The 26,403-nt window shown below is 35.0% G+C and overlaps 1 protein-coding gene across 3 annotated transcripts in view; it reads right to left on the bottom strand.

Moving 5' to 3' along the window:
• Positions 1 to 26,372, bottom strand: part of TRAPPC11 (trafficking protein particle complex 11) — an 85,783-nt gene extending 59,411 nt beyond the window's left edge. Inside the window, exons 1-10 of one of the 3 annotated variants that reach the window (XM_037831077.1) lie at positions 26,242 to 26,372; positions 23,734 to 23,958; positions 21,660 to 21,829; positions 20,935 to 21,005; positions 19,910 to 20,024; positions 5,012 to 5,111; positions 4,575 to 4,648; positions 2,782 to 2,878; positions 993 to 1,126; positions 187 to 334 (exon numbers count right to left, since the gene is read on the bottom strand). In XM_037831077.1, coding sequence (XP_037687005.1) covers positions 187 to 334; positions 993 to 1,126; positions 2,782 to 2,878; positions 4,575 to 4,648; positions 5,012 to 5,111; positions 19,910 to 20,024; positions 20,935 to 21,005; positions 21,660 to 21,829; positions 23,734 to 23,937 — 1,113 coding nt within the window. In that variant the 5' untranslated portion in view covers positions 23,938 to 23,958; positions 26,242 to 26,372. The remainder of the gene's footprint in view (positions 1 to 186; positions 335 to 992; positions 1,127 to 2,781; positions 2,879 to 4,574; positions 4,649 to 5,011; positions 5,112 to 19,909; positions 20,025 to 20,934; positions 21,006 to 21,659; positions 21,830 to 23,733; positions 23,959 to 26,241) is intronic. The other 2 variants (XM_037831080.1, XM_037831079.1) reach the window with 2 other exon arrangements.
• Positions 26,373 to 26,403: the final 31 nt, after the last annotated feature.

The following is a 26,403-nucleotide window of genomic DNA, read 5'->3' as shown; positions in this document are numbered from 1 at the left end:
ACTATATATTAATAAAAGGGTCAATTCATCAAGAAAACATAACAATCATAAATATTTATGCACCAAGCCAGAATGCCCCAAAATTCATGAGGCAAACGCTGCGATCACTGAAAGGAGAAATAGATACCTCCACAAGAAGATTAATGAACTTCCAAAATGCTAGGTAGTACAGGATCAGCAACTTACTTCATGGTTACAAAGGGTTTTCGCAAGCTGTTTCCGCTCCTGAGAATAGTATGCTGCTTGCTGGTAATAGAAACCAGGATTCTGGGTCTGAATAGCTGTCAATCCTAATTTAATAGCCTCATCAAATAAATCACCAAAGGCCTGGAATCTTTAGAAGGAAAAAAAAAATGAAGGAAAAATTAAAAAGAAAATAGAAAGGAAAGAAAAAGAACATTACTTCTGGTAATTATTCATCTTGGAACTCATAACCTCACCTGAGTGTAAAAATCAATTGTGCTTTTGATTAAGAGTTAATTCTGTTGCAATTTCTTTGTAAATATTAATACATGCTAACTGTAGGTTACAAATAAATTCTGTATTTAAGTCAGCTCTTAAATTCCGCATTAAGACTTTAGTCCTCATACACATAATATCAAACTAGATCTCAACATAGTATCCACCATTCAAATACACCTATGTTTCTGTAAACAGTTTCATTTTATCAATTTTTAAATCAGTCTCAAACAGTAAACTCCATGACAGCAAGAACTGTGTTTTATTCACTGCGATATCCTGGACACATGGTGGAAAGTCAAGAAATATATGTTGAATGAAAGAGATGGTACCAGGAATTAACTGACTTCCAATAAGGAACTGTATGAATCACTATCTACTATTACTGGAAATATACTTAAGTTAGATCATTAAAACCTACCTACTGACAGAACACTTTCTTCAATTTAGAACCAAAGACCATGCTAATTCCATTCCTCCAAATCCATGTGTTATTTTTTAAAACATTCTAAAAATACAGTTTCAAAACATACTGTTTAGACATCCATGCAGCATGCTCAAAAGACAACTCGGCACTTCCAATTTTTTTTTTACACAAGTCGATGTGTTTTCGGAACTGAGCAATTGCATCCAATGGGGTGTTGTGCTGAAAACACAGCCTACAAATCTGCAAAATATAAAATCAAGCACCAAAAAAAAAAAAGTCAAAAAGGCATATTCATCTTAAAATATACAAAATTTGAGAAAACATAACAAAAAAGACTGGAAATTCCCTCTCTAAAGTTCTTTGAAACAGAATTGATTCTTTCCATCAGAATGGTTATGCTAAATCAGAGCTTATGGCTCCATAGGTAAGTGAAATAAAATTAGTATTTGTACTTAATTTTATTCTATATGTTAAAATAGCTTTATAAAACAATAGAAATTATTTAAATGTTATACCCAATGAAGATCATAAAGATGTGCTAAAATAAAATATCTCCAACAGGTAACTGAGATAGGACAAATTAAGTTTGTTTTACAATTGTCAGAAAGCTGAAGATTTTCTATAGCACAATTAGAACATAGTAACCTCCATCTCAAACAAGGATTACAGAAATTCTTTAAAACTTTTTATCTGGGATGCTGTTTCAATGCACTAATAATCTATATGTATTTGGAATAAAAAGAAAAACAGAAAACGAAGCCTAAATTTATTTCCATAAGCTTATTACAATATTTTAATTTTTTTAAGGTACAAAGGGATATACCATGAAAAGTAAGTCCTTATCCAGCCCTATCCTCAGCCATCCTATTACCCTTCTCAGAGGCAACAATGTCCAGCAGGTTTTCTGACATACTCTATGCCAAGACAAGTATGTGCATGCATTTATATATAAGCTATTTTTAATACAAATAGTATCACACTAAATACGCCGCTCTGTGCTTTACTTTTTTCACCTAACAATATATCTTGGAGATCATTCCATATTAATTTGCAGAGCTCCCTCATTCATAATAGCTGCAAAGTATTCCATTGTTTGGAGTTATAATTTATATTGCTGAGTTGTTTCTAATCTTTTGCTGTTTTACAAGACATAATAAATATCTTTTATATATGTTATTTGCAACTACTATATCTATATGAGATAAATTTCCTAAAATGCAACTGCTAGTTCAAGGGGAACCTGCACTTTAAATTTGTACAATCATTGCAAAATTGCTCTCTAAGGAAGACATATCATTTTACACTTAAAACAATGAATTGAAGTGTCTATTTGCTCAGACATCACCAACTCGGTGCCAGACATCTTTGAAAGATGAGTGCAGAAAGATTAAAGCAAACTTACCACCCTCACCTGCCCTCAAAGAGCATCCATCTCTACCATATACAATCTTAAAATAAAATTCTCAACAGATATAAAACAAGTATAAGTTGACTAGCTATACCTCCTTTCCTTCGATTGTGTAATTAAACCAGGAAAGGCTTTACACTGTTCTAACATGTTGCATCTTTTAACATGCAATGCTATAAGGAGCTTTTCTCTCACTCACTCTGCTCCCACTTAAAAACCAACCAACCAACCAAACATAAAATACCCTCCCAAAGGAGTTTTACAAAAGGAAAGTGAGAACCATAGGACCCATAAACTTAAAAACCATTTATTCTAATTAGGCTTCTAAACACCAAGACCTTTTCTGAGAGAAAGACAATAAAACAGGAGAGCATAATTAATCAAATACTAACTTTCAGAGCAAGAAACTAATTTTGATTTTCAATTTTTAAAAAGATAATTTAATATTTAAAGAAAAATTTCCTTTACTTGGAAATAGAACTATTACCTTGTAGTTTATAAATCCTGCCATAGTCTTAATTTCCAGAATATTAGTTTCATGGGCTCTCAATTCATGTACAAGATTATAGGCGGTCTTATAATTCCTAATATAAACATGGGGAAGGTAGTAATTAATTATGATATAAATTGATTTTTAAAACTATTCCTATAAACAAAATTATTATAATTAATAGAGACAATATTTACTCAACATTTCTTAGCAGTAAACAGCTCAATAAAAATACATACATATCACTACACAATTTCCTGAAAAATGATGTACTGATTAACAGCATGTGTGGGAGGAATCACTGACTTTTCACTAAGAACAGAAACATCACAATGTTGCATTGAGTTTAAATGCAATGCAATGTTCTGTCATTAACATCTGTTAATAACTGAAAAGTTGAAAAACAAAAGTAAACAAGACAATTTCCCATAATTACACTGAAAGACCAGCATTTTGTCAACAGTAAGGTTTTCTAAAAAAGTACCATTACTAGCTTCTCTAAACAAATAGAAACCATATTAGGTAAGGAGAGACTATCAAGACTGAGCACAGATCAATGAATGACTTTTTAACCTTCAATATTTCTCTAAGTTAAGTGGATATCACTGGCTTCAAGAATAGGCTAGAGAGGGGGGAAATGTCCTTAGGGCAACTAGTGCTGAAGCAGAAATGTGGTGAAAGAGAGGATACTCTGCAGGCATGACCAACCAGTCCTGCCTTAGATGGAAGGTAATGGGAAATCTCAAAGCAGTCTTCTCCACAGAAAAAATGCTTGCTCTTAACTTCCCTAATCAATTTTTTTTTTCAGAATTGTTTCTGAAGAGAATTGGAAGTCTTTAATACCAGCTCCCCCAAAATGAACTACATTAAAGCTAGTTATTTTAAGTATGTGAGGTTGCTGAGTCTCAGACAACACGATTTGGTGCTTAGCACTTCACAACAAAGTAAATAGGTTTCTGCAATATTCCTCTGATTAATAAAATTATTTTTATTTACTTCTGTATTTTTCTCCCCTATACGCTTAGCCCCCTCGTCAATTTCAGGATACAGCTGGGTTTTGTTTTTTTTTAAATCCCTTACACTGCCACTGTCAATCTTGAAAAACTGAATTAAGGCCAGAAAAATATTACGGGTTATTTGGTTGTGTTTGATAAAAGCAAAGAAATACAATGTTTAACCATGGCTAACACATCTGTAACTAATCTCCAAAGACTCTGAGCAAGAGTCTCTGAGTAGAAAATGATGCTTCTGACAGGCATTATAAACTTAAAAAAAACATTAAATTAAAAATAAATTCATAGTTGAATTGTAATAAGGGCACTATAAACTTTAAGAAATTCACAGTCTGATTTAGATAATGTTTACTGTATATAATACTTTGGAACTCAATCTCTTAAGAGTTTATACTGAATATACAAATAAGAAAGTCAAAAGGATGGGAAAAATTTTAATGTATTTCTAACTAAATATAATATTAGATATATTCTATCTAAGTACATATCTAAAATTATATATTTTAACATATTCAAATCATAAAATTTAATTAAATTATTATTATTACTAGAAAACTCTGACACTACAAAATTTATGCAGATTATAAACCAGAAACTTTTTTAAATCCCTAAATATTATATTCCATTCATCTCTGGACAAATTAAATATTAAATTCCTGAATCTAATCAATGTAAACATTTTAAAATTAATTACAGTTTAATCAAGATTTAGAGATTTGTCATTAGTATTAACATAAAGGTCAGAAAAATTTAGTTTAATAACTGTCAGAAACTTACTTCAGAGCATTTTGTGTATCTTGTTTCAATTCACTGAAGAAAGCTATTTTGAACTGATGTCTAACAAATAAAAGCTGGAAAAAAATAGGAGAAATCATCACTATTTTACATAAACTCTTAAAAATGGGAAAATTACAATGTTTATTAAGAGGAGACATAAATACATGAAGGAAAAGATTCAAAACAAAAGTACAAGAATAACTCTACCAACCAAGGATAGAATTCAGAAAGTCACAAAAATTCATCTTTAAGAACTTTATGGGCAAAGAGTATAGAGACAAATTAGTATTTAAAAGTTTTAAAAAATGCTTTACAAGTAACAAAGCCAGTTAAAAAGTCAAAGTATTAAAGACATTAATAATCTCAAAAATAATAAATGATGAATAATCTTCTCTAGAACATTTCTATTATTTCCTTATTTAGGAAAGAACATGTACCTGGTGTGTTGTTTTATTCAAAAATTCTTTATGAGATTTCACTCTTCTGATCTCAGTGTAATAATAAGTCTGTGCATGTTCATAAAAGGCATTTTCTAATCTGTAAGAAAACCCAACATTTGAACATAAGTTATTTTAAATCAAATGGTTTTCAAGAATCACATTCGTGACACCTGAAAGCAAAACCCTGACAGAGATAACATCAACTATTTCACCTCATGATTAAGACAGAGTGAAGCAAAGTACAAACTCAAACTCTAAAGTCTAAGATTCCTCCAAAGCCATTTACAATCGCTTACTATCTAAGACATAACCGACAAAAATAACTTTATTTTCTAAAAATTAGGCAACCTCTAAGATTACTTCCACCCCTATAATTTCATTAAAAATCTGAAAAAAAATAGATATGCAATAATTAGATTTCAATATTTTTCATCATTTTAATACTTAGGGTTTAAAAAATAAAAAAAAGAAAAAAAACTAATGGGAAAAGGACTAAAAATGAGAACTGGCAAATGAGGTAAAAGTATCATTTACATGATATAAATCCTGATTCATTCCAGAACTTTAAAATTATATAGAAACAAAGAAAGTCTGACCAGAGGTAGATAAAAAATTCAAAATTTCTTTTGTGAAAAGAAGTATAAATCAGGAGTATCTTCCTAAGGCATTAAAGAAAGCTAAATTCATAGTCACATAAAGGCTGAATTTAGAAAGCATTTTCTTCCTCCAAATAACATAGAATTTTGAAGCATATTCAAAGGGTTTATTACATCTAAGAAACCTACATAAAGGGAAAAAAAGCAATATAATGGGTAAGTCAAAAATCCAAAAATTTCTTATATATGTATATATATATATTTTCCTCCACCCCCAGAACCATAGAACACTACACATGTCAGATCTATGCAATGCCAGCTCCCAACAGAGAAAGACAATTGTCAACTGATGCCCACTTTGGGAATTCTTTGTTGTAAAATTGTGGCCATAAGACTACTAAAAAAAATCTTCACATACACAAAAAAGTGCAATTGGGAGATATTATATTTTTAATTGGATTTTCTAGGTTACTTTATGGTAGTCAGAAATAAGTCTATAGGTATTCTAAATGATTAAAAAACAAAAACAAAAAATTCTTCAACAGAGAAATCAGCATTATCAATTTAGATAACCTCACCAAATATCAAAAATAAGCTGGATTTCAGTTTTTAAGTTGGCTGTGTAACCAGAATTAAAACATCTGTTACACAGTAGTATTGAGAAGTGAGAGCAAGCAGTTCTGATAAGTACAATTATTTTCTCTAAAATTACTTATACAGAATCAGATCCTTCTCTCCATTTGAATATAAAAAATTAAATAGTCATAGAGTTATTTCTGGATATAGATGAAGTTTTGGAAGATGCTCATTTTTAAATTTATACACTTCTATTTAAGGGGTTTTGTTTTTCTGTGTGTGTGTGTGTGTGTGTGTGTGTGTGTGTGTGTGTGTGTGTGTGTGTTGTTGAGAAAAAAAAACCAAATTCAAAAACATAAATAAAAAATGACATGTTTATAAAAATGGGAAGTAAGTGAAAAGACTGATTACTTTAGCAAACAGTTCAAAATTTTATTTCCAAGTTAACAACAAACAATTAAGAATGTTCTTTTGGGAAAGCAGACCTTGAATTCCTTTTCCCGTAAGAGGAAATCCAACCAATTCAGTCTTCCCATTTAATGATTTAAAATAGCTGAATTTTAAATGTCCATACTCTCCATGATGTTTTCTCCACCCCCAAAATAACTACTACTTCTTTCCCATGAATGTAAACCTTCACAGCATAGCTGTAGTTCTTTCTTAAAGCATTCCTAGGTACCCATTTATTGTCTGAAATCCTATAGCACTTATAACAGTATCACAGAGTTGATACTTTCAATGTTCTGTGGTATGTAATATAGACGTTTTCAGTGTCCCCAATTAAATTAATCCCATGAAGATAGGAATATCATCTACTTGTTTTCAACCAAACAAGACACACACATACACACAAATACACACACAGGCCTATATATTTTAAATTTATTATTTGCCCTGTCACAAAATAAATTTCATCCTACTAGATTCAGATGAAAAAAATTGATTCCAAGCAGCTCTCTACTCTATTTATCAGAAGATACGTGGAATTCTTAGCAAAATTCATACAAAGATGAGCTGGGGTCCATTTTCTGCTATCACTGCACTAGCACATAAAGTAGGCACAATTTTTTTTTTTTAAGATTATAGAAGTCTATATTTTAGGCAACTACAGCTGAACTTGAAAAGCTACTAACTCTATGAAACAGATCTATCAGTTTTCAATCAAAATTTTTCTTGTTTTATTTTAAATGCAATTTTAGTGAGATATATTCACATACCATATAATCCATCCAAAGAATACAATCAATGGTTCATATTACCATATAGTTGTGCATTCACAGCCACAATCAATTTAAGAACATTTTCATCACTCCAAAATAAGGAAAAACATAAAAAAGAACACCCAAAACATCCCATACCCCTTATTCCCCCCCATTATTTATATATTTCGTATCTTTATTTTATTACTATCTGCCCATACACTGGATAAAGGGAGTGTCAGTCACAAGGTTTTCACAATCACACAGTCACACAATAAAAACTATACAGTTATACAATCATCATCAAGAATCAAGTCACTGGATTATAGTTCAACAGATTCGGGTACTTCCTACTAGCTATTCTAATATATATATAATGCATAAGAATAACCTCCAGGAAGTCCTCTCGACTCTATATGTAATCTCTTAGCCACTGAAACTTTATTTTGTTTCATTTTTTTTTTGCTTTTTTTTAAGAAGGCATTCTCAATCCCATGATGTCTGGGCCAGGCTCATCCCTGGGAGTCATGTCCCATGTAGCGGGGAGGGTAGTGAGTTTATTTGCAGAATTGGCTGAAAGAGAGAGGCCAACTGGAGAGCTACAAAAGGGGTTCTCTAGGGGTGACTCAGGCATCATTATAAGTAGGCTTAGCTTCTCCTTTGCGGGAATAGCTTCATATGAGCAAGCCCCAAGATCAAGGGCTTGCCTTATTAAATTGGAAGTCCCTAATGCTTGTGAGAATATCAGGAATTCCCCAGGTGAGGAAGTTTAATATTTCCCCATTTCCTCAGTCCCTCAAAGGGACTTTGCATATATTTTTTTTATTTTCTGCTCAAAATACTTTGGGATATATCAAGGTATTATATTAACCTGTACAGAATTACAAGATCTCCTTCCTTATTCCAGGTTCCATGTAATTATGTTGTTTAAATAAACTGATGATACAAATTAAATTGGATAGTATGCTAAAGAGAATATAAATTTTGTACCAAATAAACATCTCTCAAATAACAGTTAAAACCCAGGAACAGATATGACTGCCGTAAGAGCTTACAATCTAGAAACCTGTACAATAAGCCTTACTCAACATTCTGTACTCCTGCACCATCAATTGCCCAGTCTCTGCCCATGTGATATCCCCTGATAACCTATGCTTTCAATTCAATAATCAGCATGTACTCTTTATAGTTTATATTAGTGAGGCATTACAATATTTGTCCTTTTATTTCTGGCCGATTTTACACAACATAATATCCTCAAGGTTCATTCACCTAGTTGCATGACTCATGACTCCATTCCTTCTTGCAGCCACTAAATATTCTGTTATATGTATACACTGCAGTTTGCCCTTTCGATCACCCATCGATGTACCCTTAGGTTATCTCCATCTATTGCAAATCATGAATAACGCTGCCATAAATACCAGTGTGCAAATGCCTATTCATGTGCCTGCTTTCAGTTCTTCCAAGTATATACCAAATAATGGGGTTGTGGGATCATATGCTAACCCTATATTAGCCTCCTGTGGAACCACCACACTGCCTTCCACAGGGGCTGCACTGTTCTACTTCCCTATCAACAGTGAATAGATATATATCTCTCTCCAATCTTGTCTAGCACTTGTATCTCTCTGTTTATTTCTTAAACAGTTTTATCCACACACCATACAATTCATCCTAAGTTAACAATCAATAGCTCCCAGTAAAATCACAGTTGAGCATTCGCCACCACAATCTATATAACATTCTCATTTCTTCCACAAAGAGGAAAAAATAAAAGAATAAAGAATTAAAAAAATAAAAAAGGAGAAACACCACCAATAACAACAAGAAGTCCATATGCTCTCTTACGTCCCGCTCTATTGACATTTAGCTTTTGTATATTGCCTTTGTTACAATTAATGGAAGAATATGATAATGCTACTGTTAACTACATAGTAATCCTGGTTTCATTGATTGTATTTTTTTCCATATACCATCTCATTTTAAACACCTTGCAATGTTGACATTCACTTATTCTCCCTCATGTAAAAATTTTCTTATATTTCTACATTTAATAACCACCGTTGTCCACTCTAGGTTTTGCTAAGTTATACAGTCCAGTTTTTTATCCTCTATCTTTCTGTATGGTGTCATACATGCCACTAGCCTTCCTCTTTCAAACCTGTTCACCCTCAGCTTTGTTCATTACACTTATAATATTGTGCTACTATCAGATAGCATTGTGCTATCCATTTCTGGATCTTTACAATCAAACCTGTTGAACATTCTGTACACCTTCAGCATCAAATGCCCAATCTTTACCCTCTTTCTACTTTCTGATAACCTGTGTTCTTAACTTTACCTCTGAGTTTGATCATTATAGTTAGTTCATATTAGTGAGACCACACAGTATTTGTCCTTTTATTTCTGGCTGATTTTCCTCAACATAATATCCTCAAGGTTCATCCATGTTGTTGCATGCTTTGTGACTTGACTGTCTCACAGCTCCATAATACTCCTTCAGATGTATATACCACAGTTTGTTTATCCACTTGTCTGTTGATGGAACATTTGGGCCATTTCCATCTCTTAGCAATCATGAATAATGCTGCTACAAACATCAGTGTACAAATGTCCATTCATGTCCTAGCCTCCAAGTATATACCTAGTAATAGGACTGCTGGACCATACAGCAATTCCATACTTAGCTTCCTGAAGAACCGCCAAACTATGTTCCAGAGAGGCTGCACCATTCTACATTCCCATTAACAGTGAATAAGTGTACCTCTTTCTCCACATCCTCTTCAACACCTGTAGTTTTCTGTTTTCTTGATCATGGCCATTCTAGCAGGTATGAGATGATACTTCATTGTGGTTTTGATTTGCATTTCCCTAACAGCTAGTAAAGTTGAGCAACTTTTCATATGCTTTTTGAACCATTTGTATTTCCTCTTTGGAAAAGTGTCTATTCATGCCTTTTGCCCATTTTTTTTAAATATCCATTTTATTGAGATATATTCACATACCATACATATATGGGATATTCACATACCATCATCCATGGTATACAATCAACTGTTCACAGTACCATCATATAGTTGTGCTTTCATCACCCCATTCTATTTTTGAACATTTTTCCTTGCACCAGAAAGAATAAAAATAAGAATAAAAAATAAAAAACAGAAAACCCAAATCATCCCCCATCCCACTCTAATTTTCATTTAGTTTTTGTCCCCATTTTTCTACTCGTCCATCCATACACTGGATAAAGGGAATGTGAGCCACAAGGTTTTTACAATCATACCATCACAACACGTAAGCTACATAGTTATACAATCTTCTTCAAGAGTCAAGGCTACTGGATTGGTGTTTGATAGTTTCAGGTATTTACTTCTAGCCATTCCATACACTAAAAGGCGATATCTATAAAGTGCATAAGAATGCCCACCAGAGTGACCTCTTGACTCCATCTGAAATCTCAGCCACTGAAACTTTGTTTCATTTTGCGTCCCCCTTTTGGTCAAGAAGATGTTCTCAATCTCACGATGATAGGTCCAGGTTCATCCTTGGGAGTCATATCCTGCATTGCCAGGGAGATTTACACCTCAGGGAGTCAGGTCCCACGTAGTGGGGAGCTTTTACCCACTTTTTAATTGGGTTGTTTGTCTTTTTATTGTTCAGTTGTAGGATCTCTTAATATATTCTAGATATGAAATCCTTATCTGATACGTGGTTTCCAAATATTGTCTCCCATTTCATAGGCTGCCTTTTACTTTCCTGACAAAATCCTCTGACGTGCAAAAGTATTCAATTTGAGGAGATCCCATTTATATACTTCGTCGTTCACTGCTTACACTTTGGTGTAAAGTCTAGGAAACCCCCTCCTATCACAAGATCTTTAAGATATTTCCCTACATTTTCTTCTAAAAGTTTTATTATGGTCTTAGCTCTAACATTTAGGTTTTTGATCCATTTTGATTTAATTTTTATATCAAATGTGTTAGGGGTCCTCTTTCATTCTTGTGGATATGGATATCTAGCTCTCCAAGCACCACTTGTTGAAGAGGCTGCTCTGTACCAGCTGAGTCAACTTGACCACCTTATCAAAGATCAATTGTCCACAGATGAGAGGGTCTATTTCTGAACACTCAATTCAACTCCATTGGTCTATATACATATCTTTAAGCCAGTACCATGCTGTTCCGATCACTGTAGCTTTGTAATATGCTTTACATCGAGTAGTGTGGGACCACCCACTTCATTTTCCTTTCTCAAGATATTTTTAGCTATTTGGGGCACCCTGTCCTTCCAAATAAATTTGATTATTGGTTTTTCTATTTCTGCAAAGTAAGTTGTTAGGATTTTAATTGGTATTGCATTGAATCTATAAATCAATTTGGGTAGAAATGACATCTTAACTATATTTAGTCTTCCAATAATTCATGAACATGGTACACCCTTCCATTTATTTAGGTCGTCCTTGATTTCTTTTAGCAATTTTTTTTTGTCGTTTTTTTGTGTACAGGTCTTTTACGTCCTTGGTTAAATTACTCCTAAATATTTGATTCTTTTGGTTACTATTGTAGATGGATTTTTTTCTTGATTTCCTCCTCAAATTGCTTCTTACTAGTGTATAGAAACTCTACTGCTTTTTGTGTGTTGACTGTGTATTCTGCCACATTGCTGTATTCATTTCTTAGCTGTAGTAGCTTTGCTGCAGATTTTTTGGGATTTTCTACATATAGAATCCTGTCATCTGCCCAAAATGAAAGTTTTACTTCTTCCTTTCCAATTTGAACGCCTATTATTTTTCTTGCCTAATCACTCTAGTTAGAACTTCCAGCACAATGAATAGCAATGGTGAGAATGGGCATACTTGTTTTGTTCCTGATCTTACAGGGAAAGTTTTCAGTCTTTCCCCATTGAGTATGATGTTAGCTGTGGCTTTTCCATATATTCCCTTTATTTTTTTGAATAAGTTTCCTTCTATTCTTATTCTTTGAAGTGTTTTCATCAAGAAAGGATATTGAATTTTGTCAAATGTCTTTTCTGCATCAATCGAGATGATTATGCGGGTTTTTCCCCTTTGATTTATTGATGTGGTGTATTATACTGATTGATTTCTTGTGTTGAACCAGCCTTGCATACCAGGAATAATTCCATCTTGGCCATGATGTATAATTCTTTTAATGTGCTGCTGGATTCTATTTGCAAGTATTTTATTGAGGATTTTTGCAAATTTTTGGTATAATTTTGATCTTTGCAAATTTACAGAGGCTTGCTTTGTGACCCAACATGTGGTCTATTCTGGAGAATGATCTATGAGCATTTGAGAAAAATGTGTATCCTGCTGTTTTGGGATGCAATGTTCTTTAAATGTCTGTTAAGTCTAGTTCATTTATCACTATTCAGACTGTTTCCTTGATGATCCTCTGTCTAGATGTTCTAGCCATTGACGAGACTGTTATTACAGAAGCGTCTACTTCTCCCTTCAGTGTTGTCAGTATTCACCTAATGTATTTTGGGGCACTGTGGCTCTGTGCATAAACATTTATGATTGTTATGTCTTCTTGATGATTTCTCCCTTTTATTAATACATAGTGTGCTTCTTTGTCTCTTTTAATTGCTTTACATTTGAAGTCCAATTGGTCTGATACGAGTATAGCTACTCATGCTCTTTTCTGGTTCCCGTTTCCATGAAATATCTTTTCCCAGCCTTTACCTTTCTTTTTTTTTTTTAATTCATTTTATTGAGATATATTCACATACCATGCAGTCTTACAAAACATAGCGAACATTTAATTGTTCACAGTACCATTACATAGTTGTGCATTCATCACCAAAATCAATCCCTAACACCTTCATTACCACACACACAAAAATAACAATAAAAATTAAAGTGAAAAAGAGCAAAAAGTAAAAAAGAACACTAGGTGCCTTATGTTTGTTTGTTTTCCTTCCCCCATTTTTCTACTCATCCATCCATAAACTAGACAAAGGGGAGTGTGGTCCATATGGCTTTCCCAATCACACTGTCACCCCTCATAAGCTACATTTTTATACAATTGTCAAGATTCATGGGTTCTGGGTTGTAGTTTGATAGTTTCAGATATTTACTGCTAGCTACTTCAATTCACTAGAACCTAAAAAGGGCTGTCTATATTGTGCGTAAGAGTGCCCACCAGAGTGACCTCTCAGCTCCTTTTGGAATCTCTCTGCCACTGTAGCTTATTTCATTTCCTTTCACAACCCCGTTTTGGTCAAGAACCAGCCTTTCCCTTTCAACCTATTTTTGTCCATGGGTCTAAAATGTGTCTCTTGTAGACAGCATATAGACGGGTACTGTTTTTTAATCCATTCTGCCAGTCAAGTCTTTTGATTGGGATTTTAATCCATTAACAGTTAATGTTATTACTGTAATGGAAGTACTTTCTTCTGCCATTTTGTCTTTGGGATTTTATATGTCTTATCTTTTTTTTTCTCTCTCCCTTTTTACCCGTACTGATGATGTTCATTTCTACACTCTTCTCCAAACCTCTCTCTCCGGTTTTTTCCTATCTGTCTGAAGCATTCCCTTTAGAATTTCTTTAGAGTCAGTCTCTTGTTCATAAACTCTCTCAGTGTCTATTTGCCTAAAAACATTTTAAACTCTTCTTCATTTCTTAAGGATAGTTTTGCTGGATATAGAATTCTTGGCTGGCAGTTTTTCTCTTTCAGGAACTATGTCATCCACTGCCTTCTCACGGCCATGGTTTCTGCTGAAAAAACTGCACAGTCCTACCGACCTTCCCTTGTATGTGATGGATCGCTTTACTCTTGCTGCTTTCAAAATTCTCTCTTGGTCTTTGACATCTGACAACCTGATTAGTAGTAGGCCTATTCAGATCTGTTCTGTTTGGGGCATGCTGTGCTTCTTGTATCTGTAATTTTTTGTCTTTCCTAAGGGTGGAGATATTGTCAGTGATTATTTCGTTATTCTTTGTGCCCCTTTTCCCTTCTCTTCTCCTGGGACACCCATAACACACATATATCTATGCACTGCATGTTGTCATTCAATTCCCTGAAACCCTGCTCATATTTTTCTATTCTTTTCCCTATCTGTTCTGTTGTTTGAAGGATTTCTGATGTCATGTCCTCTAGTTCAATAATCCTTTCTTCCACCTCTTCAAATCTGCCATTGTATGTCTCCATTATGTTTTTCATCTCTTCTGTTGTGCCTTTCATTTCCATAAGTTCTGCCATTTGTTTTTTCAATCTTTTGAGTTCTTCTCTATGGTCACTTAGTGACTTCTTTATGTCCTTCATCTATTTTGCCACATTTTTCCTTCAACTCATTGATTTGATTTAGAAGATTTGTTTCAACATCTTTAATTAATTGTTTCCACTCCTGTATCGTATTTGGAGTGTTTGTTTGTTCCTTTGACTGAGCCATATCTTCATGCTTCTGGTATGACTCGTGATTCTTTGCTGGTGTCTGGACATCTGAATTCCTTGATTTGTTTATTCTGGAAGCTGTTTTCTCTCTTTTACCTAGGGTTTTCTTGTTGGCTGGCTTTGTTCTCTATTTGTTCTTTGACATTCCATTCAACTTACTCTATACCTCTAGCATAGCTTCTGTTAACTGATCAGAATTTTTCAGCTCTTGTTTTTCTGATTTTTGCCATGGCTATATGGAAGTTTTGGGGGTTTTTTTTGTTTTGTTTTGTTTTGTGTTTTTGAGGAGGGTCTCCCCAGATAGGATTGACCCCAGTCAGAGTTTCCCAGACAAGACAGGCCCAGGACTCAGGAAGATGGTGTGATCAGTATCAAGGTTCCCTGGGGGATGAGATCTAGCAGGGTACCCATGTTTCCTGTGAAGCCTCTTGATTCTGTGCTTTTCCTATCCTGCTCAGCAGGTGGTGCTTGTCAGCCCACAGCTCCCCACTGGTCTAAAATGGTATGGTGCCTTTAATTCCCAGCAGACTCTGTCACTGCCAGGGATGTGGTTGATACAGAGGCTGAGAAAGTGGGCAGGCTTAAATTGTTTCTGTTTTCCAGCCCCTGCAGTCTGAATACTCTGAATGAGCCTGCTACTTGTGCTGGGCCCTGACCACCTCCTTTCTTGGTGAGGATATGCCCTTCAGAGAATTATCTTCTTAACCTGACTAGTTACTTTGTCTCTCAGATATTCCTGAACTCTGTCCTTGTCTGGGGCAGTGACAACAACTGAGAAAGCCTGCTGCTTTCTTTATGCTAAAAAGTTAAAAAAAAAAAAATTCTTTTCTGATCTGGTACCCAGTCCTTGGTTAGCCAATCAAGAGCCACAGTTGGTACCTGGGACTATGTGCCCCTTTTCTTGGGGCACAGCCCTTTTCTAGTATTCTGCACTCAGCCAACTCCAAAAAAAACTCCTGTTTTTTTTGTTGTTGTTTTTTTTCCCGGTCAGCCCCACCTTGTCTCTGTTGGGGAGAGACCTCCAGGATCCTTTTGTGCTTTTTCCAGGTTTATATGTGCTCAGAGCTTGTATTCAGCAGTCTGAATTTGTTAATTAAATCTGCAACTGGAGCTTGGTTGAGCTTCCTTCCCTTGCTCCTAGTAGAGACTGTGTCTTTTACCCATAGGGAAGTGACTCCAAAACAGCCTGCCATGCTAGTGGGGGAGGGGCCTCCACAGACTGGAAGACTTTACTTCCTGTTCTGTGCTGTGATCTTGGCCCTTCCACCTGTTCTAGATTTCTGTACGATGTGTGTCTGGTCACAGAAGTCTCCCAAAACAGTTGTAACAAACAGTTCCTGGCTATTTACCAGCTGTCCTGGAGGGTGATCAAAATTCCACAACTCCCTATGCAACCATTTTGCCCCCCCACCCCAGCCCTTCAATGAACATTTGAGCATCCAAGCTATAAATGGAGATTTAAGTCTAAAAGGAAACAGGCTTTCTTATACCTTGGAAACTATGATTTAGGCAAAAATATTCACCAAAGTTTGGTGAGAAAAGGAAGGAACTACTGTGTTCTTAAAGTAATTTACTGAAAGTAGATCCCAGACCACAGGCTGAAAATAAAGGGATGGTAAGAGCAGCAGAAGTCACAGTAGCAAGTAAATCCTGGTACTTACATCCTATTTCTTCTTATCCTTTTCAGTAAAAGGGGATGGAAGGGAAAATTAAATATTGCTTCAATACTGTCCCCACACAACAAAAATGCTTACAGCAGCCCCAATTCTTACATCAGGGGAAAGCAAACAGATAAGAGATCCAAAATCTAATTATATGCATCTGTATAGTTATATATGTTGTTTTATATTTTTTAAAAGTGAATTCAGACCCATTGAAACTCTTTGTTAGAAAATTCTAAACTAGTTAGAAAATTGTTTCCAAGTTTTTCAAGAGTACAGGTGATGATGCTGACAGCAAATATTTCTATATATCACACATTAAATTGATTTTGGAAAAAAATATCATATAGATGAAACATTTCCAAACAGCCATTTTCAGAGCATTCTCTATACAGCACAACTCTCCTCTGCAAAGTATCTGCTTTCTTATTCATTACTAAAATGTCATCTTTGTTTTGAAAGGCAAAGTGTGTGGTCTTATTTTTAAATATCTGCTAGTTACCATGCCACTGACAAAGTAATGTCATAAGAGAAAATGTGTAAAAATTTGGAACACTTATCTAAAAGAAGAAAAAAAAAAAAAGCTTAGCTCATAAAGTTTGACAGCTTTATTAAGTATTCTGCCTTGAAATGATCAGTGAAACCTCTGCAGTATATAAAAGGTTTTCACAATACTCTACAACACATTACAAAAGTTTTATAAACAATCTACCACTTCTACATTTTTTTAAAGTAAACAAATCACTGACATCCTGTAGTATGTATAGTATGTATACTTAATACATCAAAATGCTCTGAAAGCATAAAAATGAGGGTGCCACCAGTATCTGTGGTACTTAATTTCCTCCCAGATCAGACACTATGAAGCTTTATAATATTCAGCTTTACTCTGTTTTAAGATTAAAAAAAAAAAAACATGACAAGCCCTCGACTTGAGGCTTACTCTTGTGAAATTTAGGGTTTTAAATGGGAGGCTCAGTCCTCCTATAATTATGCCTAACAGACACCTCCAGGGAACCTCTTTTGTTGCTCAGATGTGGCCTCTCTCTCTTTAAGCCCAACAAGGCAAATAAATTCATTAACCTCCCCCCAGTGAGGGACATGACTCCAAGGGGAATGAATCTCCCTGGCAAGGTGAGACATGATACCCAGGAATGATCCTGGCCCTGGCAGCAAGGGACTGAAAATACTTACTTGACCAAAAGGGGGAAAAAAAGAAAGGTAACAAGCTGAGGTCACAGTGGCTGAGAGATCCCAAATAGAGTTGAGAGGCTATCCTGGAGGTTTTCTTATGCAAGATCCAGTTAGACATCCCAAATAGCCACAGTTTACCATGCCCTTACCAAAAGTAGTCCCCAAATACCTAGGTCCCTACCTGAGGTTCTATAAAAGATGCACTCACTGAGTTTATCTTTTAGAAACTTAAATCAACCAGAGTGTTCCTATACCAAACAAGTCCTAAAACCAGAGGCAACAGCCTCTTTAAGACCAACTATCAGATGCAGCCCCCTTCCCCATAATATTGACACAACCATTCAATATGAACAAGTTAGAGTGCTCACTTTCTAGATACCCCTAAAGTTGGAGAAAGAGACTTAAAAGAGAGGAAAGTGAAGCAACAAACAAGGTAAGATTTAACAAAGGTCTAAGAATACTGAAACTTTATGTAATTATAGATTCTTTTTTTGGATGCTGGGGTGTTGGAATGGCTGGAAGGAGGTAAATGACATGGTAGAACTGTAGCCTATAGCATCCTTTGGGATTTGCTCTATAACTGCTCATTGAATTGTGCCTTGAAGGTCTCCAGCCTTCTATATATACCTTGTATTGCATAATAAGGAAAGAACTGAAATTGTGAAACTGTAACCCATAATAATTTTTGAAATTACCTATATGACTGCTTGTTGGGCTCTACATCAAGAGATGACACCTTTCTGTATGTGTGTTATATTTTAAAATAATGGAAATGGTTGAAATTGTGGAACTGTGACCCATGACATATTTTGAAATTTGCTCTGTAACTACTTGTGAAATCGTACCTTGAAAGTTATCACTGTTATGTACGTATGTTAAAGTGCACAATAAAAAATAAATAAATAAATATGAAGAAAGGTTCTAATAATGTCTTCCCTCATCTCCAATGTACTCCCAGGCGAGCCATCTACATTTTGGAGGCCATGGGTCCAAAACATTTGCTTTTTACATCAGTCATTTTGACACTACACTCCTTATTTAAATGCTTTTTTATCCATAATTTAGACCACAGATGGTTAAGAACAGAAACTGCATCTTCTATTTCTCCTGTACCCATGATGGTACTAACTCTGAAAGCTGAAGACGGCAGGATTACTAACAGTTAAAGCATAATTTCTCAACCTTGGTACCAATGACACTTTGGACCTGGTAATTCTCTGTTGTGCCAAGCCATCCTGAGCACAGAAGAATGTTTAGCAGCATCCCTATACTCTAGCCAGATGTCCTTAGGGCAACCCCCTCAGTCATGGTAATCATACATGTCTCCAAGCATTACCGAATGCTTCCTGGAGGGCAAAATTGCCCCTGGTTGAGATTCACTGAATTTATTCTTCTCTTTCTTAGAAGTCGTACAATTTATATGCCAATGAGAATAACAGGTAACTTCACGTAGTAGAATTTTTTCAGAAGTTTGCTTCTGAGAGACAAGAACAAATCCAAGAGAAGCAATAATCAAAGTAAACTAAAGTGTTCTTGAATTTAAGAAGGACACATGCAGAATGAAGGCAAAACATATTCGTATCTAAATACATCCTAGCAAAAAAACACAAGACTTTAATTTTCAAAATCCAGTAACCATCCAGACAGAGAAATATTAGGTTAAATGAACACTATAAAAGTTTGAATGACGGGCTTAGAAGTTCTCTGCAATAGACAGTGGGGCTCAGACTCTTCTTTAAAAATTAAATACACACACACACACAAATATCAGCATTATCAAGAATGCAGCAAAAAAGAAGCCAGAAAAGGAGACACTGTCATACAAAAGCACAAATATGAAATATAAGGGCATTTGGAGAGTATAATGGAATAACATGTAGTCGCCAAAAAGTGAAGTTGACCTAGATGTACATATGGAAAACTCTCAAGAGGTAATGTTAAGTGGCAGTTCAGTATGTACTATATGATTACATTTATTTTGTGTGTGTGACTATGTATTAAAAAGATATACATATATTTATTCCTATATAAAAAGGTATTTTTTGGAAAGAAATTTAAGAAATCATTGACACTGGGAATTGGAGAAGGTTGAGGAGTTGACAAAGGAGAATTTCACTGTTCACCTTATACTCTCTATACCATGAGAACTTTTCCATGAACATGTACTACTTTTTCTTAAATAAAGTCTAAGCTACCAATTGCTCAATGCCTAATCAACAATCTAACCAAAAACTTTAAAAGATCTGTTATTACCTTATAATATAACCCACAAGGTGGTCGGTGTGGGGTAGTACAAACAAAGACTTTCCTGAGAGTTCACACGCATTACATAAAGCTGCAGCCCTTTCTGATGCAATGACATCTTCTCCTGTTGATAAGTCCCATAAAGATAAAGAGAAAAATAAAATAATCAACATATTTTTCTAAATGAGTATTTCCCCAAATCTAAGTAATATAATTAAGAACAAATACGCAAACCACTCTTCACTACATCGACAGGACTTGAAGGCAAGCCTTAAGGTGGGGGTCAAGCAGAAACATTTTCTAGTTCTAGCAGCATGTTCTATGGGCTATATTCTGTATATGAACCCTTGAAAGCTATGTGGAGTTCTCAGAAGTTACATAGCATTTGCCTTTAGAAATGCACTGCAGAATTTTTGACAGAGCCAGGATAGGTAAGCGAAGTAATAAGTAATGTTAACAGATATACCACATAACCATTTCAAAAAACATAACTAAAAATTGCAGCAATAATTCACAAAAGAGGTTTCCAAGATCAGTTAAGATGCCACAGGTTTCAATATAGAAACAAAAAAATATTTGAGGCTGTTAAAGTCTGGAAAGATAGAGGAAATAGCATTTGAGACTATGACGTTTTCCCAGAGGAAGTTATAAATCTTACAGCATTTTCCAACTCATTACGAAAAAAAAAATCTTATGTAATGAATATAATTTCAAATAAGTCTCAGATAAGTAAATAACATCCTTTTTTAAAAATCAAGAGAACAACTGTTTCATCAGTTAATATATGCCTATGGGGAGGTAAGTGGAACAAGGCGTATAGTACTTAAGAAGATTTATACTATTCTTATTTTTAATTTTTTACAATAAACATTCATGTACTCTTGGTATTTTTTTAAAGTTAACATACCATCAGCCCCATAACTAAATGCAAATAAGATTTAAGCATTAAAAAAATATATCCCCTATAATACTATAATATTAATTAGACATAATACAGGTATAAGCAATTAATTAATTAATCAACTTTTTGATACCTGGGGGTAAAGGAGTTTTCTTCTGAATCAGAACCACTGCAACTTTTGTATTTCTTCCTTGTAAACTTTGCCTGCAATGGAAGAAAACAATTTAATTAATTACTACACTGTTTTAACTAAATATTGTATTCAAGATTTTACATAAAATACAAGCTTGGTAAGTCAACTGAACAAAAATAAATTTCAAGTATACAAACTTAAGAGGAAATCTTTTCCTGCAACAAAAAAACATACATGTCACAATGATTTAAATTTTAAAAGAAATATAATCTCACATCAAGTTCCTAATCCTTACAAAGTCTGCTTCAAAAGCAAAGGTGTTAATACACATTTGTATGTAAAAATTATAGGATAACTTACTTCATAGCAATACAATACACAGTAGTCATCCAAAAGGATAAATTATTTTGAAACTGAGATGTGATAAAGCAAAAGTGTTTTATGTGTCTAAATAATAAATTACTATATCTCCAAGAAATATAAATACAATAAAAGGCATTTGGGAATCCAGACCAATTTATCTTCTAAATTTCTTCACATACCCTAGTATAATATTAATGCCTAGGTAATATTAATGCTTCCTATTAGGAATTGAACAATGAAATCCCTAAAGTAACCACTGGAGCCTAAACAGCACCCAGTTACCTTCAATAAATGTTAGTAAATAACAGACATGTGCAAACCAACATGATTTATGGAAACCTGATAAATGGAAAAGATCATACCTGACTATTTCCACTCGGGTAGCACATTCAGACTGCTTTTCTTTCCACTGAGGCTCATCCCAGTCCAGTTCATAGAACACAACCACAAGGGCTGGCACCAGATTCAGATGCTTATTCATCCAGCCAGTCTTTAAGACTCCTTTAGGAATATACCATTCATATGAAGTTCTCTGCAAACAGTGGCAAAAGTTGAAAAGAGTTATTTGATAATAATAACAACAGAAACCTTGAGTGCCAGGCACTTTATGTGCAGTTACCTCATTCAACATGCACATATCCCATTTTTTAGATGAGGAGATTCAGGTTTAAAGACATTAAATAAGAGCTAGCAAATGGTGGAGGTAAAATCTCAACCCAGAGCTTCTATACCTCCCATGTAAAGAACGATAAAAGCCAGAGCTTATAATGACTACAAAACTCTCAAACACCCTAGAAATATCTGTCTTTTTCCAGGTAAATCTATTCATATTCCTCACCCTTCCAGTTTCTGTTCTAATAAAAACTATGCAAATAAAATACTACCTAAAACCAAATGGTTTCCTTTCCTTCAAACATATAGTGCCATGATAGCAGTTCACCTCACTTGCGGATGAAATAAAAAATGTAGGGCAAGTCTTAAAAATGGAAGCATTACAGCAGTCACTTGGGTGTCAGCACTAAAGGCCACATAGCAGGAAGAAGATGTGGTAGATCTGAGTACTGGCCTTGAAGAACACAGATGAAATCTCAAATTACTTCCAAATCACATGTACTGATGCAGACAGCTCAATGTCTACTTCAGGTAATGAAAGATAAGGACAGTAAGGAAGCCTAACACAAAATAACTTGGGGTCTCAGGGAAGAATAAGGCAACTGGAAAGCATCCTGAATTGGAGAATTAAGGGAGGAGGAAAAAAAGGATTAGTTGTGCTTCAATTGGCCTTCTTGCCTTCCTTGACACAAATACGTAAAAAACAAATATGTAAGGTCCAGGGCCAGGGGTGCCCTGGACAATTTCAGAGATAACTCACAGTTACTAGGATTGTTATGTGGAACTGGGTCTTCTGGGTGGGATTTTCAAATGCATAAGCAAAAGAATCAAGTAGGGACCAAATCCACAGGTCCCACCTTCCTAGAGTTTAACTGAGATGGCTTAGCATCTATATTTTTAATATATATTCCAGGTGATGATGACATTTTTGGTCCAGAAACCACACTGTAAGGGGCAGGGCAGGTGGACCCAAAATCCAAAAGGGGCTTATTTTGATTTATCTGTCTTTTTACCTGACTTTCATATATATCTCATAAAATGATAAATTAATAAATATATATAAACTACTTAAAATAGTAACTGGCACATATTAAGCACCATCTACATGTTGGCTGCTATTACTAATATTATCATCATTATAATAACTATTTTCCTATAATTATTTATTTTCCATTATAATTATAGTCTCTGATGTGCCATTCACCCTAAAAGTTAATTTTGAACAAAAAACCTTTCCTGATTTCACACTGAATGAACTGTTTTAGTTTATACAGAACTTTTCAAGAACAGGGAGCATCTCTTATTTAAATTTGTATCACTAGCCTGTTTCATGGATCCAGGTACCAAACACAAAGCAAGTGCACAGAAAATGTGTAGGAGATTGAACCAAACTGCAGAGACCATGGATTCTATAATGATATTGATAATGATGAATGGGGAATGTGAGAGCTTCCTTTTAAAGAGGTCTTTGTTAAAACTACAGAGACTTAGGGCTTTTTCCTACAAATGAAAAAAGGAAGAAAACCTAGGCTCATAGGATAGAAAGCTTTATAAAGTAATTATTTCTCAGGGATTTAAAAAATGATATTATTATGCATACGTGTAGTGTACTACAGACATGAAAATACCTAAGGTATTCTCTATGCATCACTGTACCCACCACCTTGACAAACTTAAGTGTTTCAATGCAGACAACAGGAACAGCCACCAAACAAAATTATATACGTATGTATGTATATGTGTGTGTGCACATGTGTATACACACACCCACACACAGAGATAGAGTACTCACACACAGCATAATATCATTCATAATATCATTACCTTGGGTCTACATTTGGGGTACTCATGGTCACCTGGAAGAACCTTGAAAGAAATTGGTACTCGATCAGCTCTCCGATTGGCACAGAAAGCATCCCAAACAGCTCGATGTACAGCATTATAAACTACATCTAGGCCCGTAAGAGTAACAAAAGCCATAGGTCGACAACATAATTCCACAGGGAAGTCCCACTGTGTGGGACTCATGTTCAAGGTGTCAGGAAAAATCTGAAATATAAATGTTAATATAAATACAAATGAAATACAAATATTACAATTAATTTTAAAAACCCATATCCAATTTAATATATGAACTCTAACATTTACTAAACATTACAAAATGGCAAAAGGCTTGGAGTGTCTACAAACTGTCAAGCAAATTTAAGAAAAGAAAGCAAAAAGGAACACTTTAATTACTGAACTGGACTTACTAAATTTTAATGACTGTTTGTATTAAATTGTAAGAATATTATAGTCAAAACTTTGGGATGAACACACCAAGAAAGCAGGAAGGTGATCAAATTCAAATAAGTTCTACATGAGGCAATTATTGACTTACATATTTAAGAAAGTATAACTTCCTCTAATTTTCTGTAATTGCTAACATCTAATTTCTGAATTCCTAGAATATTATTAAAATAACATGCAAAATATCTAAATAATTGCTATGTTTTCACCGTTCTCCAGTTAACATAAAATGTACTAAAGGAAAATTTATAAGCTCCTAAGAGAACATATTTTGATTATATCCTTTAGCTGAGAATAAGTTGATAATAAACCCAAGTATGCACTGACTTTAGAAAAGCTGTTATATAAAAACATATGTTTATTCCAAATTTACTGTTAATTTTAAAAATAATTTCTCATTACAAAAAGATGTATCTGAGGTTCTTTTAAAAGGAATCTTCACCAGTATATTCCATAGAACTCAAACACAATCTATGTAAAAAATGAAAAGCACTTACACCACCACTTGATACCCAAAACATGGAATATTCTTAACAGAAAGGTTAAAAACTATTTTAAATGAAAAACTAAAGACTATTAGGCTTCTGAAGTTTAAATACTGAAGGAACAATGGGTACTTTGAATAAATCATTTGGAAAGCTTACCAGAATTGATAAATGTCTACAACAGACAGAAGTTTTAGAATATACATAAACCAACATTTTTAAAACAGGATTAAGCTATCAGGGCAAAAGGATTACATGTTCAGGGAAAGAACTATACTAGTCCTAGGGAATTTGGGGGATAAAATTTGAAAAGAGGTGACCAAAATACAATTTAGGTACCTTTGCTTGATATCAGTCTGATACTTGAGCCCCAAAGGCCCATTTCCACTTACTAATCTCAAAAGTTCAAAAGAAGTAGTTGTGGTCTTTGAATACTCATAAAGCTTCAAATCACAGTGCTGTCAAGCATAAGCAACATAAATTTAAAATTTTCTGGTAGTCACATTAAAAATGAAAAAGACACAGGTGAAATTAATTTTAACAGTGTATTTTATTTCACCCAGTATGTCCAAAGTATCAGCATTTCAACACTAATATAAAAGTTACTAATGACACAGTTTACCATTTTTTGTACCAAGTCTTCAAAATCTGGTATGTAATTTACACTCAAAACACATCTCAATTCGGAGTTGCAGTATTTCAAATGCTCAACAGCCACATGTAGCTACTGGCTACCGCACTGGACAGGGCAGCACTAAATTCTGGTAAATTTGTCCCAAAATTATGGTATGAAAATTGTATCAAACTCTTGCCACACTGCACCTTAAAAGCTTTGGCACTTGAAATGGTCGCGCTTATTCTGAAGCAAAGAGGTGGGAACGAGAAGAGGAACACCGACAGAGGACAAGGTGCGGAGACCAAAGGGATTTCGACGACAGCCTGTGCAGAAATTTTTCTGTTGTTGAAGAAGCCAATGAAGCAACTCCCCAAATTATAACACGGAAAGAAGTGCAGAAGTAACAAGTGAATACCATGGATGAGAGGCTATGTAGTGCAAGGAAAGTAATTTGAAAAGATAATAATGAAGACTCCTGAAAAGAAGAACCATCCCATTTGGAGGACACAGTGCAAAGAACGGTGACTTAAAGCGGCAGGTAAAATAATGTGGCTGTTCTTTACTCAGCTGGACGCTCAGCGTGTTGGAAACAAGGATGGTAACATTGGATTCAGAGAATTCTGTGTGACTGCAAAACGATCCAAGCAGGAAGACGGTTTGGAGCTGAGACGGTGGAGGGAAAAAAACCTGCTGCTGAGGACGTGAACGAACAGCCCGCCTTAGGAAAATACACCAGTTCCCATGTCGCTGTATTCTGCCCTGGTGGCTCCAAGGAGGAGAGGAGGAGAAATAACCCGACAGTCCTAAGGGCGGACGCTACCTTCCTCCTTCCCTCCTTTAAACCTAGGAGGCCTAGAAATACACCCGCTGACGCTGTAGGAATGCGCAAGCCCCCAAACCAGCAATGTTAAGAACTAGCTCTCCGTCTCTCGGCAGTCTCACCTGGCCCGGACTCACCCAAGCCCCACGCCCCGAACCTACGGCAGCGGTGACCGGTCAGATAAGCCGGGAAAGGATGAAGGGAGGCAGGCAGGGGTGTCACACAAGACCCGACACCGTCCCTACCGCGGCTGCCCAGACCCGCCTCCAGCAAGCGAGACTTCC

This window comes from Choloepus didactylus, chromosome 3 (genome assembly GCF_015220235.1).
Source record: "Choloepus didactylus isolate mChoDid1 chromosome 3, mChoDid1.pri, whole genome shotgun sequence".
NCBI classification, from domain to species: domain Eukaryota; kingdom Metazoa; phylum Chordata; class Mammalia; order Pilosa; family Megalonychidae; genus Choloepus; species Choloepus didactylus.
The sequence above is the reverse complement of the archived record's forward strand: the minus strand, read 5'-3'. Positions and strand labels throughout refer to the sequence as shown.